Source organism: Phoca vitulina, unplaced genomic scaffold, assembly GCF_004348235.1.
Source record: "Phoca vitulina isolate PV1807 unplaced genomic scaffold, GSC_HSeal_1.0 scaffold65, whole genome shotgun sequence".
NCBI classification, from domain to species: Eukaryota; Metazoa; Chordata; class Mammalia; order Carnivora; family Phocidae; genus Phoca; species Phoca vitulina.
Window position 1 is genome coordinate 4,514,566 of NW_022589768.1, and position 17,657 is coordinate 4,532,222.

At 42.9% G+C, this 17,657-nt stretch overlaps 1 protein-coding gene across 1 annotated transcript in view; it reads right to left on the reverse strand.

Annotated features, from left to right (window-relative positions):
* The window catches only part of PDE8A (phosphodiesterase 8A), a 155,572-nt gene extending 138,618 nt beyond the window's left edge, over positions 1-16,954 (reverse strand). Inside the window, exon 1 of the mRNA XM_032392017.1 lies at positions 16,751-16,954. Coding sequence (XP_032247908.1) covers positions 16,751-16,954 — 204 coding nt within the window. The remainder of the gene's footprint in view (positions 1-16,750) is intronic.
* Positions 16,955-17,657: the final 703 nt, after the last annotated feature.

A 17,657-nucleotide genomic window follows, 5' to 3' on the forward strand; every position in this document is an offset into this window, starting at 1 on the left:
AAAAGAATGTAAGGAGTTATTACTATATATATTATATACAAATTAATATAAAATGTTAATAAGGGTTTCTGTTAGGGTATAAAACTGTAGATGACTTTGCTTTCACTCATGAATACAGAAAACTGAACTTCAAATTACTACAAACTGAATTCATAGTAGTTGACACTTGAACAACATGGGTTTATTATTTTTATTTTTATTTTTTTTTTAAAGATTTTATTTATTTATCTGAGAGAGAGAATGGGAGACAGAGAGCATGAGAGGGGGAGGATCAGAGGGAGAAGCAGACTCCCCGCTGAGCAGGGAGCCCGATGTGGGACTCGATCCCGGGACTCCAGGATCATGACCTGAGCCGAAGGCAGTCGCTTAACCAACTGAGCCACCCAGGCGCCCCTGGGTTTATTTTTTAAAGATTTATTTATTTATGAGAGAGAGAGTACATGTGCGCGAGCAGGGGGAGAGGGGAGAGACTCTTAAGCAGACTCCCCACTGAGCGCAGAGCCTGCTGTGGGGCTCGATCGCACAATCCTGAGATCATGATCTGAGCCAAAACCAAGAGTCGGATGTTTAACCGACTGAGCCACCCAGAGGCCCCAAACAACATGGGTTTAAACTGCAAATTCACTTATACACAAATTTTTTTCAATGGATATACTACAGTATTGTAAAAGTATCTTCTCTTCCTTATGATTTCTTAATTACATTTTCTTTTCTCTGAAATATGTGTTAATCAGGGGTGCCTGGGTAGCTCAGAGAGTTCAAGCCCCATGTTGGGCACCACACTGGAAGTTGAGCCTACAAAAAGAAAAAAATACTGAAATACGTGTTAATCAACTATTTATGTGATCGATAAGACTCCCAGTCAAAAGTAGACTATTAATAGTTAGCTTTGGGGGAGTCACAAGTTATACATGGGCTTTTAGACAGGCAGGGGGGCAGCACCCCTAATGCCCACTTTGTTCAAAGCTCAACTTTATGTTTTTAACTTTTTAAAAAAATTATCCATAACAAGCAAGCAGGATTTATTTTAGGAATGCAAAGTTTTTAAAATATCAAAAATCCAATTAGGCCATGTCACATCAGTAATTCCAAGAAAAAGCATGTGATTATCTCATTAGATGAAACAAAAAGGGTGGGGGGAAGGCTTTTGATAAAATTTGACATTTGCAATTTTTAAAAACACTCATAGAAAACAGGGACTAGAAAGCTATTTCCTTAATGAAGTATATAAAAGCACATGGTCTTAAAAAAACAACAGCCAAGATCACACCTAAGAGTGAGGAACTGGACATACAACCATTAAAATCAGGATAAAACAAAGATGCATGCTAAAAATCATTATTATTGACAATGTTCTGAAACCCCAAAGCAATCCAATATGGAAACACATTAAAAAGCATTACTTTGGGAAAGGAAAACCCCAAACCATCAGTCGGCTAATAATGTAAACATTTATCTCAAAAAACCCAAGACACTATGCACTTAAGATTTATCTATTTCACAAACAAATGAAAAAAAATCAACTGAACAACTATAGAATATTTAGGAAAATTCAGCCACATCAACATATTTTATCTAATTGAAATAGTTAAAAGATTTAATTTAAAAAAAAGATTCTGGCTCCAACAGAATTATCCTAGAAAAACGTGAAAATGCATAAGATAAATGAACCATAAATATGTTCATGGACAGAAGAATTCCATAAAGCTATCAACTCTTCTCAAATTACAATGGATTAAACTCTAATATAATCAAAATCCCCCCAGAGCTTGGGGGTAGATCATAATCATCCTAATACTGACATGGAAAAATAGACAAGAATGGGTTAAGAAGGTTTTTTTTTTTTAATGGGACATAATGAGAAAAAGGATTAACATTACCAGACACTATGAAAACATAAAGCTATAAAAATGAAATCAGTGCAGTAATAGTATCAGCGAGAATAAATAACCAAAAACAGAGAACCCAAAAATATGATACAGGTGAAAGTATAAACCAGAGAGAATAAAAATAATTATGTACATAAAAGGTGCTAGAACGATAACTCGCTATTCTGAAGCACTAAGATCCTTACCTCACACCAAAATACCTAAATACCCAAAATAAATGCCAGATTTAAAAAACTAAATGCTGAAATTAAATAAACACACAAAAATATTTCGACATATGAATACTTAATTCTATCTGGATGAATAAGGACTTACGTTTAAAACGAAGGAAGAAAAATCAAAATTGTCAGTGTAAAAGAAAAGCAATACAATTATAAAATCAAGCAAATGGAGATAAAACACTGAATTATTATACCTAAATTGAGGGGCACCTGGGTGGCTCAGTCAGTTAAGCATCTGCCTTCAGCTCAGGTCATGATCTCAGGGTCCTGGGATTGGGCCCCACGTTAGGCTCCCTGCTCAGCGGGGAGCCTGCTTCTCCCTCTCCTTCTACCCCTCCCCCCGCTCATGCTCCCTTGCTCTCTCTCTCAAATAAATAAGTAAATGAAAAATATTTTAAAAAAGAAAAAAAACTGGGTGCCTGGGTGGCTCAGGTGGTTAAGCGACTGCCTTCGGCTCAGGTCATGATCCTGGAGTCCCGGGATCGAGTCCCACATCGGGCTCCCTGCTCGGCAGGGAGTCTGCTTCTCCCTCTGACCCTAACCCCTCTTATGTGCTCTCTCTCAATCTCTCTCTCTCAAATAAATAAATAAAATCTTTAAAAAAGAAAAAAAACTAATTTGAAAGTATACATGAGTTGTGTAACTTGGGGTTTGATTTTTTAGTGATATACTTTCTGGATCTATCCACTAAAATGGCTCCAAAACGAATAATGAGCACTCCTAGCACCTAAACTGGAGCTTCCAACTCCATTTCCCACTAACAGCACCAGGGCACCTTGGAGAAAAGGCCCATGTCTGGTCAGGGACAAGGAAGGTACAAGCTGAGCCTGGGACAACCGGTTGTGCTTTCAAAATGAATAGAATCATGTCAAAAGAATACAGAAGGCAATCTGAAGGAGCCCCCAGTGGCCAAAGGTTTTACCGTTTCAGTCTTAAAAAAAAAAGAGAGAGAGAGACTATATAATAGATCCAAGCACATCCAACCAATGAAAATCCCTATGTCCACAATTACACTTTATAAAAATGGAAAAAAAACAACATATTCATTCCCATTTGAGGCAGCAACTCCTCAACTATTAAAACTGTTAATTAAAGGGAAAAATTTACCCTGCCTGTTTAATAGGAACTATATTTTATAGTAACCAAATAGCCCTGGCCCCAATTGATGAAGGAAATTTTCACTTTGCAGAGAACATTAACTACTGCAGGTAGAAAAGTAACTGAATTAGGAAACATCATCCATTAACCCTGATCAGAATTGTTATTTTAAATAAGGATTATCGATTGGTGCTAAAAGAGCGGGGGAACCTAGGTGACTAGCCTCTGGTGAAGTGAAAATTCATACAGTGCTGAGTGCCACACAGATCAATTTCTGTCCTTATGAGGGGAACCTGATTCAAGAGGGAGGGCTCAGATTCTCATCACCCTAACCCAGTAGTCAATCTGACCATCTATAATGGTGGGTCAATCAGATATTTTGTGTCTTCTCACTTGATTCATGGATCGCTAATGAAGTATTCTAACCCAAAATATGTAACTTTCATCCATTTTAGATAAAACTTCTAGTTTACAAGAAATAGAGTGGAAAGAAGGATAGCTAAATGACACCACAAGGAAACAATAAGACAAATCCAGAAGTTAGGACAAATTGGTCAGGTCTCTATAAAAAGTCAGTGTAACAAAAAAGTGGTGGGTAAGGGAAGGGATGTGCTAGGTTAAAAGAAATGTAAGGATCATAACAAGCAAATACAATGCAGGGAACATTTCTGAGATCATAGGGGATATCAGTATGCTATGCTACGGGTATTAGATAAAACATTACTAAAATGAAAATGTACAGATTATTGGCTGAAAAAAAGTCCATTGCAAAACAGTATGTACTTACAGTGGTTTCTCAAAAAGTTAAAAATAGAATTACCATATAATCAATCAGCTCCACTTCTGGGTGTATATTTACTCAAAATAACTGAAAGCAGGAACTTGAAGAAATCTGTATGCCCATGTTCATAGCAGCATTATTCACAATAATCAAAAGGTAGATGCAACCCAAGCGTCCATCAGTGCATGAATGGATTAATAAAGTGTGGTATACGCATACGGTGGAGTGTTACTCAGCCTTAAAAAAAACATGAAATTCTGATACATGCTACGACACGGATAAATCTCAAAGATATATCAAGTGAAATAAGACAGTCACAAAAGTACAGATACCCTGTGATTCCCCGTGTACCAGTTACCTAGAGTAGTCAAAAGTAGAATGGTGGTTGCCAGGAACTGGAGGGGAGGAAGGAATGAGGAGTTGGTATTTAATGGGTAGGAAGTTTCGGTTTTGGAAGATGAAAAAGTCCTAGAGATAGATGGTGGTGATGGTTGCACAAGAATGTGATTGCACTTAATGCCACTGAACCGTACACTTACCAATGATTAAAAGGGTACATTTTATGTTATAGTATACTTTACCACAATTTAAAAAAAAAAAACAGCATTACTACTATATGATCTAATTTCAGTGAAAAAATGCACATATATGAACAGAAAAAAATCTGGAAAGATACACGCTCAATGATCTCCAGGTAGTGAAAACTGCATTTCGACACTTATTAATGTTCTACCATACCTGTACCACATACTACTTCTGTAGTAAAAGCTGATGTTATATAAAGCAAAGAGAAAAAACATGAGCAGTAAATTTGATTTCATAAAAATGTAAAATGTCTGTCATTTTTTAAAAAACACACCCAGTAAAAAGGAAAAGGCTACAGAAAAAGATGTGCAATAAGCATGAGATCAAAACTTAACTCCCAAACGTACTGAAAAAGCTCTTACAAATAAAAATTTTTACACTCTAAAGCCCAAATCGAGAAATGGGAAACAGACTTTAACAGAGAAATACCAACACTGCTGAAGAGGAAGTTCAAGTATCTAATACACACTTGGAAAATAATAATAATAATAAACAATAAATGAAATAAACTCAAATTAAATTACCAATAAAATACCATTCTCTCACAATCAGTTTGTTGAAAGTATAAAACGTGCTCTCAGATGTTCCTGTGATATTAAAATTTGATCACATCTTTCTGGAGGGAAATTTAACCATATGTATCATGTGCTTTTAAAACAGTTACAATACTATGAACCACTAATACAGAAAACATAGATGAATCTCAAAACCAGAGTGCTGAGTGAAAGTGTTACATGAAAGAGTACATACTATGGAATTCCATGGGGGAGGGGGGTTCTGGAGTGAGGACAATGTAGTATACCTTAACAGAGGTGTGGATTACACAGCTATATGTATGCATTTGTCAAAACGCAGCAAATGTACAATAAGTATTTGTTCATTTCACTACAGTATGTAAATTCTACCTTAAAAGAAAAAAAATACTGAACTTTTAATTAATGATATTCATGTTGCAGTGTTTCAGAGAAAGTGCAATGATGTCTGCAATTACTTTTTTTTTTTGCAATTACTTTAAAATGCATCAAAGAAAAAGGAGATGGAGAGAAGGACGGATAGATGGATACATGTGAGAAAGCAAGTAGAGTGCTAATGTAAAAATACAGGAGCTGGGTATACAAGTGTTCACTGTAAAACTCCTTCAAGAATGCTGTATATTTGGGACAGCTGGCTGGCTCAGTTGGTACAGCATGTGACTCTTGATCTCTGGGTCACAAGTTCGAGCCCCACGTTGAACATATAGCTTACTTAAAAAAAAAGAAATGCTGTATATTTGAGATTTTTCATAATAAAGTGTTAAAAATACAAAAAAAAAAAAAAAAAAACAGTGAAGAGCCATTAGGCAAGCCTCCTGGAGTGCTGGAAATGGTCTATCTTGATCTGGATGGTGGTTTTATGTGGCACACCTGGGTAAAATTTGTATCAAGATGTACACTTTACTGACTGCATTTATACCTCAAAAAATGTCTTAAATTAGCAGCAATCAGAATAGGACTTTAAAGCGCATATAATTAATATCCTCAAAAAAATAAGGGAGTATGGTGCAACCAAAACACACGAATAAGCAGTAAGGAAGAGAACAAAGCACACATTTTGAACACAAAACCCGTCCAATTTAAGAGCTCGATAGGCTGGAGAGTGGAAGAGACCTTGAGGCCTGAGCCAGAAAGCCAGCTACAAGAGTAGCTTCCACAGCGCTCCCAGGCTACAGCACAGAGATGGGAGAGAAAAGCAGAGACGCAAAGGACAGATCAAGATCTAAGTCCCACCATTTGGACAGAACCGCAGAAGGGAAATGAACAAATGGAAGAGGGACAACATCTGAAGAAATAATAGCTCAATGTTTCCTAGAACTAAAGAACAAAACTGTTCAAAAAATAGTTTTAATTACAGTTATTTGAAGTAATCTACATGGATGTAAGGAAACATACCACCGTTTTATGAGAAGCTACTCCTGACTGCAATTTCAGTGACTGTGCAACTTAAGTGATCCTTGCTCCTTTCCCTATTTTTCAAGCTATCTACAATGAATGTTACTTTTATAATGAGGAAAAGTCAAAGTTTCCTTTTATAAAACAAATCCAGAACCAAAGGACAAGAGAGGCTTTTTAAAAAACTCTCACCTTGGGGTGCCTGGATGACTCAGTCGGTTAAGCGTCCAGCTTTGGCTCGGGTCATGATCTCAGGGACCTGGGATCGAGCCCCACATGGGGCTCCCTGCTCATCAGGGAGCCTGCTTCTCCCTCTGCCTGGGTCCTCCTCCACCCCCTAATGGACACACAGGCTCTCCCTCTCCAATAAATAAAATCTTTTTAAAAATTAAAAATAAATAAATAAAACTCTCACCTCTTTTTCGTCTGGCTTCTGCCCTATGCTGTTATATAGTGAACCTTTAAGTGGTCACTGCAAACTTGGGCAAGTCATTTGATCACTTTAAGTTTTTGCTTCTTTAGGTCTTCAATAGGGACAATAAAATCCCTCCTTCCTACCTCACAGGAATTTGGGGAACATCAAATAAGATGATGTATAAAAACAGCACTTGGTAAACTGTAGAGCACTGTACAAATGGCGACATGTTATCACAGTCCTTCCAAGCTAGTAAACCCCAACCTCTGCTCTGAGTCGCCCTCCATGGCCCTCGCCCCTCACTCCCCAAGTCTGATCTGTCCCCTAGCCTCCCAGCTCTTCCTTCGCTCATTCTGTCCCTTCCCAAATCACCGCACCACCTTACCTATACCTGGTCTTACCCTAGGCCTGAGCCACAGCCACCGCCCCGTGGGTAGTGCCCCACCGCTAGCTCTTCCTCCCCCCAGCCTCTGCAATTTCCTCCTAAAACTTAATCTTCATAAAATAGGTTTACCCTGTAACTACCCTGCTGAAAATGAAAAGCCTTTAGGAGTTGTAGAGGTTTATAGGATAGACTTCACAAACTCCTCCCCCCGGCTTTTAGGCCCTCCCTCCTACCTGTGGTCAGGGTCCCCAAATTCCGCAGAACAAGTCAACACCTCCCACCCCCATGTACATCCCCCTATTCTCTACCTATCCAGGTCCTCCCAATCTTCCCCAGGCAGGGGCAAGGGCTCTGACCTGGGCTCTCTCTGCATCTTATGACCAATCCAGACCAGGCTCGTGCCTCTCCATCCCTCAGGTGCTAGCCTCACTGCCAGCTCAGAGGCCTGCCCCACCTTTCCAGAGAGGACCGACTACTTGTGTCCTGAGGGCAGGGCCTGGCACAGTCCTCCTACATCCTCTAAGCTAGGCGCTGGAAATTAATCTGTTAATCATTTTAGTACTTAAACTTTCTTTGCCTAACTGAATTTCATAGTAATTACTTCTTTGGTTTTCTGTGTAGCTTTAATATCTATGTGTATGTCCTATATATTCCCAAATAATATACTGTTCAGCTATTATGCTTTAAAAAGTTATACTTTATAAATTCTTCTGTAACTTCTTTTTCTCAACATCAAGTTTTTGAAATTGATCTGTTGACACCTGAAGCTATAACCCATTCATTTTCAAAGTTGTGAAGTATCCCTTTTCAATATATTTGAATATATCACAACTTATTTATCCACTATATTGCTGATAGATATTTGAGTTTAATAAAAAGGTTGCTATTAGAAGCAATGCTGTTATGAGCATTCTTGTACATGTTTCCAGTTCACATGTGTGTTTCTAAGAATGAAACTGCTAGGTCATAGGGTCACATGTTCATCTGTACCTGGTAATGACAATGGTTTTCCCAAGTGGATGAACGTGTCTACCTACAGTGTTGAAGACTGCCTCAAAACACTGTCAAGCTTTTAAAGGTTTGCCAATTCGTGGGTGTAAAATGTTATTTCATTGTGGCTTTAATTTGCATTTCCCCAATGAGCTCAAACATCTTTTCATGTGTTTATCAGCCATTTGGTTTCCTCTTAAATAACAGGCCGGTCTGTGTCTTTAACTGTTTTTCAACTGGGCTGTCTTTTTCTTAATTGATGTGCAGGAGTTCTGTATGTATTCTGGATACTAATCCTTCATTGGTATTATGTGTTACAAATTTCTTCTTCCAAACTGTGGCTTTCCTTCCTTTTCACTCTCTTGATGAGAAGTACTTTATTTTAAGGTAGTAGAATTTATCAACCTTTTCCTTTATGGCAAATGGTTTGTGTAACTTGTTTAATAAGCTCTTCCGTACCCAGGGGTCATGAAAGGATTTATATTTCCTTTTAAGAAAAAAGTGTTATAAACTTCAAAAAGGAAGTTACATAAGCGATCAATAAGCACATAAAAAGTACTCAAAATTATTAGCCATTGAGGAAATGCAAGTCAAAACCACAATGAGAAACCACTACACATCCACCAGGATGGATAAAATTAGGAAACTGATAACACCAAACAGTGGCAAGGATGTGGAGCCACTGAACTTTTATTATACATTGTTGGCAGGAGTGTGAAATTGTAGAACCATGTCAGAAAAGGTCAGGCAGCTTCTTAAAAAGCTAAACATACAGCTATCCTATGATCCAGCAACTCCACTTGGTGTTTCCCTAAGAGAAATGAAAGCATATGCCCACAAAATAATTTATACTAGAATATTCATAGCAGCTTTATTCTTAATAGCCAAAAATTAGAAAGAGCCCTGTTGTTCTCCATCAACAAGAGAATGAAGAAGTGGACTGGGATCTAGTCATAACAAAATTACTACTTAGCAAGAAAAAACACGTGACTAGCGTGTGTGACATAGATGAATCACAGAAATACTGTGCTGAGTACAAGGAGCCTTATACAAAAGAATACATATTTTAAGATTGTATTGCTATGAAGCCTAGTATAGGCAAAAATAATTTATAATGGATAAAAATCACAACAGTGGTTGCTGGCAGGTGGGGTTAGGAATGGGGAAAGAGCACAGAGAACTCTCCACTGGGGGACGGTAATATTGTGTATCTTGGCAGAGATTTGCATTTAGACAGTATATACATTTGTCAAACAAAAAGGAAACAAATTTTGAACTCTAGTAAGTGACAGGCATACTGAAGTGTTCAGGAGTTAAGTACAGTGATGTCTGAAACTTTGAAATTCATGCAAAAACAAAACATTGTGATGGATAATGGGATAGAAAGAGGTGATAAAGCACAGAGGAAAATGTTAACTGCAGAATCTAGGTGGGAGGTAGATGGGTACGCATTCTTTCAACTTTACTGTATGCTTAAAATTTTTCACAATATTAGAGAAAAGACAAAAACATATTTTCAAAGGGAAGAGATTGGCTTTTAAAAAAATAAGCGGATATATCTGAGCGAAGCTTGCCTTTGAGAGAGGCGACTAAAAGAAAAAGCCCAATCCTTACACGTGCTGGTGCCTTGGAGTTTGCAAAACGCTTCTACACAGATTATTTTAAGTGATCCTCACCTAAACCTGGGTATTCTGGTCTCATTCTATGCTTGAGAAAACCCGGGATCGGAATTTGGCAAATACCACACAGCCAGCGCCTGACGGAGCTGGACCCAACACAAAGGTCTCTGGCTCTTCTGTGGTCTTTCAAACACACCTCACTGGGGAGCTACCATCCTCCCCGAACAGCTGAAGGCAACGTGCAAACTGCTGGCGTGACCAGCCCTTTGGGCTGTGCCACCAGCAGAGTGCGAGGAGCAAAGCGGCTCTTGTCCCCAGCAGCACAGCGGAGACAGACACAAGCAGACAGTGAAAAAGCATGATTTCACCGACCCAAGGTCTACTTCAAACCCATTCGGCACAAAAGCACTGGCAAGCCCCACTCCCCCGGTTCTTTGAGGCCATCTTCAAAGTTTAGGGCGATCTGTGACATCCTTCCGGTCTGTGTAGATGGACAGACTGCACACGACGCCTGTAGCTAAGAAACAGCAGTACAAAACTTGTCAAAACACTTCTCTGTCAAGATATTCCACCACTCTTCTTACCAGAGCAGAACAAAAGTAGAACAGAAGGAGGGGACCCAGGAACACTGCTCAACCCTAGTGCAGCCAGAATTGAAGGCAAAAGCTTTAGCAATCACCCCACACATTAATCACTGGCTTCAGGGTATTTTGGCTTTTTGTGAAAGCACATACAACACACCCCAACAATTTTTGTTAAATTTAAATAAGGTGAGAGAGCCCCGTGGAACAGGAATAAAAGCCCTCCCAGCCTTAGAGACTGGTGTATTTATCCAAACATTCACTGAGTGTACTAACCGCTTTGGGAAATGTAAGGAATCTAGGACACAGTCCTTGTCCTCAAGAGGCCTGTAATCCCACCGCAGGCTCAAGTCAGATCTCCAAGGGCTGCAGGGGAAGATCCTAAGAGCAGAGAAAAGAGAGTGCAAGTACAACCAGGGGCTCAAGAAAGATTTCGTCGGTAGGGCCCTGAAGATGCACACATGCAGAGCTGGAGGTAGGGAGTGCTGTGCTCTGGACAAAGGCTGAGGGGAAGAACTAGCTCCAGGGGGGCTCCTGGCTAAGGAAGGCTACCTGAAGCCTGGGCAGGAGGAGGGGAGAGTGACAAGGCCTCTCGAGGGAGGCCTGCCAACTCCGGTCGGAGAGCAAAGAGAACAAATGAGGCGGCCTCCCAGATGCCTGACTTCAGCTCACTGGGGCAGGGCCAAATACGGCTCCGACTCTCACAAACACAGGAACCTAAGGCAGGGCTGGAACCAATTTCCCCAGCAGGTCATGACTTCACAAAATCCTGATAATGTGGATTCAGGATACCTGCTCAAAACCCAGGTGGACCTGCGACATCTGCAACCTAGCAGAAAGCCAGAGGATGGGAAATGTAACGGAGATAGGGAGTAACAGAGAGCAGCCCAGGAGCGCTGGGTTTGAATAGTCTCACCTGTATGAGCGTGGGTGAGTTTCTAACCTACAGTACTTTATCTGCAAATGGAAATGACACCAGTCACCACAGGGTTGTAAGGATTTCATGAGATAACATCTGTAAGACATTCAGCACAGTGCCTGCAACATCAAAAGCATCCAAGAAATGGTGGGTATTATGAATATGAATAGTCTGCCCTCCAGGAACTTCTGAGTCCAGCGCCTCCTACCACCTTACTGTATTGAGAAAGCAGGCTGAAGCCACTGACCTTGGACAAGACCAAGGGATTACTCATGTTCTAAGAAACTTCGCCCTCTCTTGAGTTTTGATGTTAATTTTTAAAAAGTTTTGTCCTTTAAGGCATTTTACGTTATTCTGAGACATCTGCCTCACCCTGCAGACTCACATCATGAAACTTCCCCTATTAAAGGGCCCATCCCAAATGGGCAAGCTGTACAAAGGAAAAAAAAAAAAAAAAAAACCAGTGTCATAAGCCATTTCACAGGGAACATTTGTGTCAGAAGGGGACCACAGGCCTTATCCCAACCCTCACTTCAGCAAGGAGCGTCTGGGCTAGCCCAGCACAGGTCTGTGCTGATAAGAGTTGTGACATTTAAAACATCTATCTTAAGAACCACACTTCATGTTAAGGTGGTAATGATACTAAGCACTAAAACAATATAGAATATAAATGCAAAGTATTTTATATATATAATAAGAATTCAAGAAAATGAAAAAGCAGTATCTACAGCGATAAATTACAGTCACGTATTTCAGGAACAGAAAGTTAGATCTCATTTTGTCAACTACACTTTCCGAAGGAAACTTTCAATAATTCCATCATCTACCCAGAGTCAATGTCCCCTAGTGGGGGTAAAAAATCAGGCAGGTCACACAAAGAGAAATTTGCTTTAGTTAAGGGAAATAGAAAAATTTGATTAACCCACTCTGTACATTAAGAGCAAGCAACATATTTTATTCCATAGCTAAGAAACACCAAGAAACCACTAAACTTTGGGGGACATTAAAGCTGGTAAGTCTGATCAGTTTTGAGGAGGAAGGGAAGAAGAGGAGGAAGGTAGTAAAAAAAAAAAAAATACAAGAAAACTGGGGGAAGGAGAAGAGAAGGACAGAAGTGAAGACTAGCGACAGGATGGAGAGTGGGCGTGAGTGGACTCTGGGTGCTCAGGCCAGGAACCCTCCGGGAGACGTCAGTGTGTGGCCCCCTATTACCTGTCACCTGTTGTGCGCTGCCCGCCCAGCTGCACGAATCCTTCAGCAGGAAATCTACTCCGCTCACCACGGTAGAACTCTATTATTCCCTGGTATAAATGCTCTGAAAGGGCAATAACCAGAGATCTCCACAAAACCAGATCTAAATCCTCCAGCCTCCACTCTAGTTAAAACTGGTTTCTATTTCCTTTCTATGGGCTGGGTGGATTTTCCCCTTCTCCAGCCCGGTTCACACAATTCTCTAATTCGACAGATGTCTGTGGAAGGCCCACTGGGGGGGGGATACAGCAGTGAACAAAACAGACGTGAGTGCCACCCTCACAGAGCTGTTAAATGACAAATGGGGGTAGGATCACAGCAGTGCACTGGGTGTTTGCAAAAAGGGGAGGGGGGTGCACAGGCTCTCCTCTGACACTCCTGCCTCCACACTCAAATCTTTCAAGGGCAACTCAAGTCCTAGCTAAGGAAAGGGAAGACCAAGTAAATCCAGACTGACAAGAAAATATTGAAATGTTACAGTTAAAACTCAAGCTGATTAAAAATAAAACAAAACTCTAAGTGTTCAAACTGAACACAGCATTCATTATCTGTAACCACACAGACTATAACTTCTGAAATGAATAAACAGAACATTTTTAGTAACACTTAAATAAGTTCATATAAGATGACCCAGCCTAATGTATTACAAGATCCTGAAGTACCTTTGGAATCATTAAGAAGCAAATCACGTTTATTGTGTTCTACTGTTAAGCATGTTTCTTGTACTTTGAATATTGGTATCTCATGTTAGGAATCATGTCCTAACATGTGGCCTAAGACACAACTCTATAAAAAGCCTCTATAATCGAACAAGTTTGGGAAATGCTGCACACTCTAAACACCATTTGGAGATTCACAGTGTATTTTAGGAAATGAAGTTTTCTGACAAATCCTGCATAAGAGAAATCTGCAGAACTTAGTCTGAGCCAGTATTTTCCAAACTTATTTTGACATGGCTCCTTTTTTCATTTAATACTTATTAACAGTCAACAAGACGCTTCAGGGAACACATGCGGGATATACTACGAAGTAGGGGGACACACCACTTAATCTGAAAATGCAATTATCAATCTCCCAAGCATTTTGATGAACTAGTGTTTTCTATATGTACTACTAAAATACAAAAACTTCCCCAATGAACTTCTTTTTGAAATCCATTCAGTGATATGCTGATTTACTGTATTTTTAAGAAGAAATTTTTTTTTTTTAACATTTTATTTGAGAGAGAGAGCACGAACAGGGGCAGGGGCAGAGGGAGAAGCAGACTCCCCCCTGAGCAGGGAGCTCTCTGTGGGGGGCTCAATCCTAGGACCCTGGGATCATGACCTAAGCCCAAGGCAGATGCTTAACTGACTGAGCCACCCAGGTGCCCCAAGAAGAAATAATTTTTAATAAACTAAAATTGGATCTTGGTATATTAATATAAAGGAATTCAAATTAATTGTATAATAATTTGATTTTGCTAAATCCTTGGAAGTTTATCTTCTCTAAACAGGTATTTTTAGATTTCTAGAATGTATTTGATAATTTTAAAAGATTCATTCCCTTGGGGCGCCTGGCTGGCTCAGTTGGTGGGGCATGCAGCTCTTGATCTTGAGGTTGTGAGTTGGAGCCCCACACTGGGTGTACAGATTACTTAAAAATAAAATCTTTAAAGGGCACCTGGGTGGCTCCGTCATTAAGCGTCTGCCTTCGGCTCAGGTCATGATCCCAGGGTCCTGGGATCGAGCCTGTCATCGCCATCGGGCTCTCTGCTCGGCGGGAGGCCTGCTTCTCTCTCTCCCACTTCCCCCTGCTTGTGTTCCCTCTCTCCCTGTCTCTCTCTCCCTCAAATAAATATTTTTAAAAAATAAAATAAAATCTTTAAAAAAAAAAAAAAGGAAAGAAAGAAAAGGGCACCAGGACGGCTCAGTCGGTTGAGCGTCTGCCTTCAGCTCAGGTCATGATCCTGGGGTCCAGGGATCCAGTCCCGCATTGGGCTCCCTGTTTCTCCCTCTCTCCCTCACCCCTCTCTCATTCTCTCTCTCAAATAAAATCTTAAAAATAAAATAAAAAATGAAAATAAAAGATTCCTTCCCTTAAAGAAAAAAAACCAAACAAACTAAAAAATAAAAAACATGCTGATATTTACCTCTGCCTTATTACCTGAAATGCCTACATACAAATATCTGTAACTGAGATGTGGTATCAACATATAAATTTTGTGACTAACAAGCATTTCTGCAGTTTTGGTGTTGTTATTTACAGTCTGACTTCTCCTCTAGAAATACTAATATTACCTTAAAGCCTATATTGGAGGTTTTATGGAATAAAATTCCAGTGAGTGAAAAGTTTCATCGTTCAGTTAACAATAAAGAGCCAAATTCAGCAAACATTTATTTAGGAGCTACTGTATGCATGCCAAAGGATTAAGCACTGTAAATGATGAATGTCTTTTTCTGGGCCCCAACTCAAAACAACAGTCTGACAATGGAACAGAATATGTAAGACTCTTAAAAACTCAGGGGCCCACAGACTGTGGATAGCAGAACAAGCTGCTGCTGCACTGGAGATGCTTATAAGACACACGTGAATTTTAGGACACCTGGACCACCACAAAAAGGCAAGACACAGGGCCTCTTTCTAAAACACCTAATTTGGTGACCTAAAAGTTCATTATTAGTTAATGCAAGAAAACCAGTATCAGATGTGGGTCAAAAACTTGAAAGCTGTTAACAATGCCATATTTAACTTCACAGGTGTAATGCTTTTCTTAAGCCAATTAGGTAGGCTTAATGTCTAAGCACTACGCTGACATTAGGAGCAGCTTGTTCACAGTCTAAAACTTACACCACAGGTTTCTTCAAGAATCTATAGAAGGAATCCAACTTCCGATAATTGAAACAAAGTTAGATTTTTCACCTAGGGTACTGGAGGGGCGGGGAAGTCACTTCATCTAGGTTATGCAACACTGAAAAAGACTTTTCGCTTTCGTATAGAAAAACCGTCACGGACGACTGCTAGAAATTTAATACAGAAAGTGAACAAACGGTATCAGACTTGGGAGGTCTAGCAATCCCCACTAAGCCAGAAAATCCAAACAACTTCGCAAATGACTTTTTAAAAAGCAGCAGCAATGAGAGGGATGATCAAGTATCTGAGGCCACGCACCCCAGAAATTTTTTCCTAGTTTAATAAAACATAAACGCATGAAATCAGCTCTACAATTTCAAATCAGAGAACTGGAAAGCTGCTGCTGTGTGCCTTACTGAAGCCCCCCCCCGCCCCCCCTTTTTTTTTTCCATTATCTTTCCTTTAGGAAATCTTAACGAAGACTAAGCCCAGAAACTTTGACGAAACATAAGCCAAGGCGGTGCGCGCTGGAGAAGACACAATTGTGAAAAGCAGTCACAAAATGTCCCAGGGAGACTCCTTAATAAAAAATTAACTTTGCTCTGCTGAATGCTTCAAAAATCGCGTTTCTGAGAGTATTTTCTCATTACGTATGCTCTCCATACAACACGTATGGTAACAGCCGTGAACCTCAGATACACGTGCAATGCAGCAGGGCTGCTGCTGCTTCAGGTCACGTTTTGATAGTCCCAGAGAAGCCGGGAAATCGCAACCGCATGCATGTGCAGAACTGACAGAGGGAAAACAGAACAGGGCGGTGAGACCCAGCGCCGCGGCTTCCCGGGGCTGGCCGCCCACCCCTCCCCATCACGAGAGCCCAAAGAACAAAGTCCACGCGGATTGAACGTTGCAGGGGCGCGCCACGGTATCCTGGGGGTTCCCCGCTCTTGTGTAGGGAAGGGACTCGAGCGCCCCGGGCGCGTTCACAGCGGGCCCCGCCATCCGAGACGTCGGACGGGTCCCGGGAACCGACGCCGCGGCTCGGAGGGCGTCCTGCTCGCAAGCCTAGCGGGGAGGGTCCGAGGACGCGCGGCTCGGGCTTCCCTCGGGCCGCTGCCCCGGCAAGCGGGTGCTGGCGCCCCGTCAAAGTCGCCCAAAGCCGGACGAGAGGGGAGCCCCGCCCGACCCCCGCGGGAAAGTTGCCGCCCGGCCCGAGTTTCGCCGCGGACCGCGCCGCAAGCGCCGGCGCCCCTTACCTTCCTGCCGCTGCCGTCGCGAGGCTCGGACTCCGCGAGGCCGGCGCCGCGGACCCCGGGCGAGGCGGTGGTCTTCTGGCCGGGGGGGAGGCGCGGCCCGGCGGGCGGCGGCGGCGCGGCGGCGCCCGGCGCGTCCTCGGCCTCCTTGCCGCCGTGGTACACCGCCCGGCCCTCGGAAATGTGGATGCTCGGGGCGCAGCCCATGCTGGCGGCGGCGCGGCGGACACGCTGGCGGGCAGCCGCGATCCGGTCAGCAAACGGCCCGCCCGGCGCCTCGGGGCCGCCGCGGGCGCCGTGTCATCGCCGCCTGGGCGGGCGGCGGCGGCGAGCGCGGGTCTCGCGTCAGGAAGTGCGGCCGCCCCTTTTATCGCGGTGCGGGCGCGGCGGCGGCGGCGGCGGCGGCGCTGGGGAGGGGGCGCTGGGGCGGGCGGCGCGCCGCGGCCGCCCCTCCGAACATGCCCTTCCTGAGGCGGGAGCCGCCGGCCGCCTCCCTCACATCGCCGCGCTCGCCTGGCCGCGCCGCGCTTCCGGGGAATTTCGGGGGAGGAGATTTGCGCTCTCCCAACCCGGGAGCGGGCAAGTCCGCGCCGCGCGAGCGACGCCGCCCTGGCCGCCGGGCGGCGCGACCCCCGGGGGAAGTGCGCTCCCCGCCGCGCCGCCGCCGCCCGCCGGGCCCGCAGCCCGCGCCGCCTCGCCTGCTGGGCCGCCGCCCCGCGAAGAAACGCCCCTGGCCCAAGCGCCGGCGGCGGGGAAGATTGGCCTAGACGCTCCTGCCGCTGAGGGCTGGGGGGCGAAGGACGCCCGTCAGGGCGGCGAGGACGCAGCCCGCGGGGTGGGGACGGAGCCGTCGGCTCAGGCGGGGTCTGGGGCCGCGCCGTCGAGAAACGCAGAAGCGGCTGCGCTCACC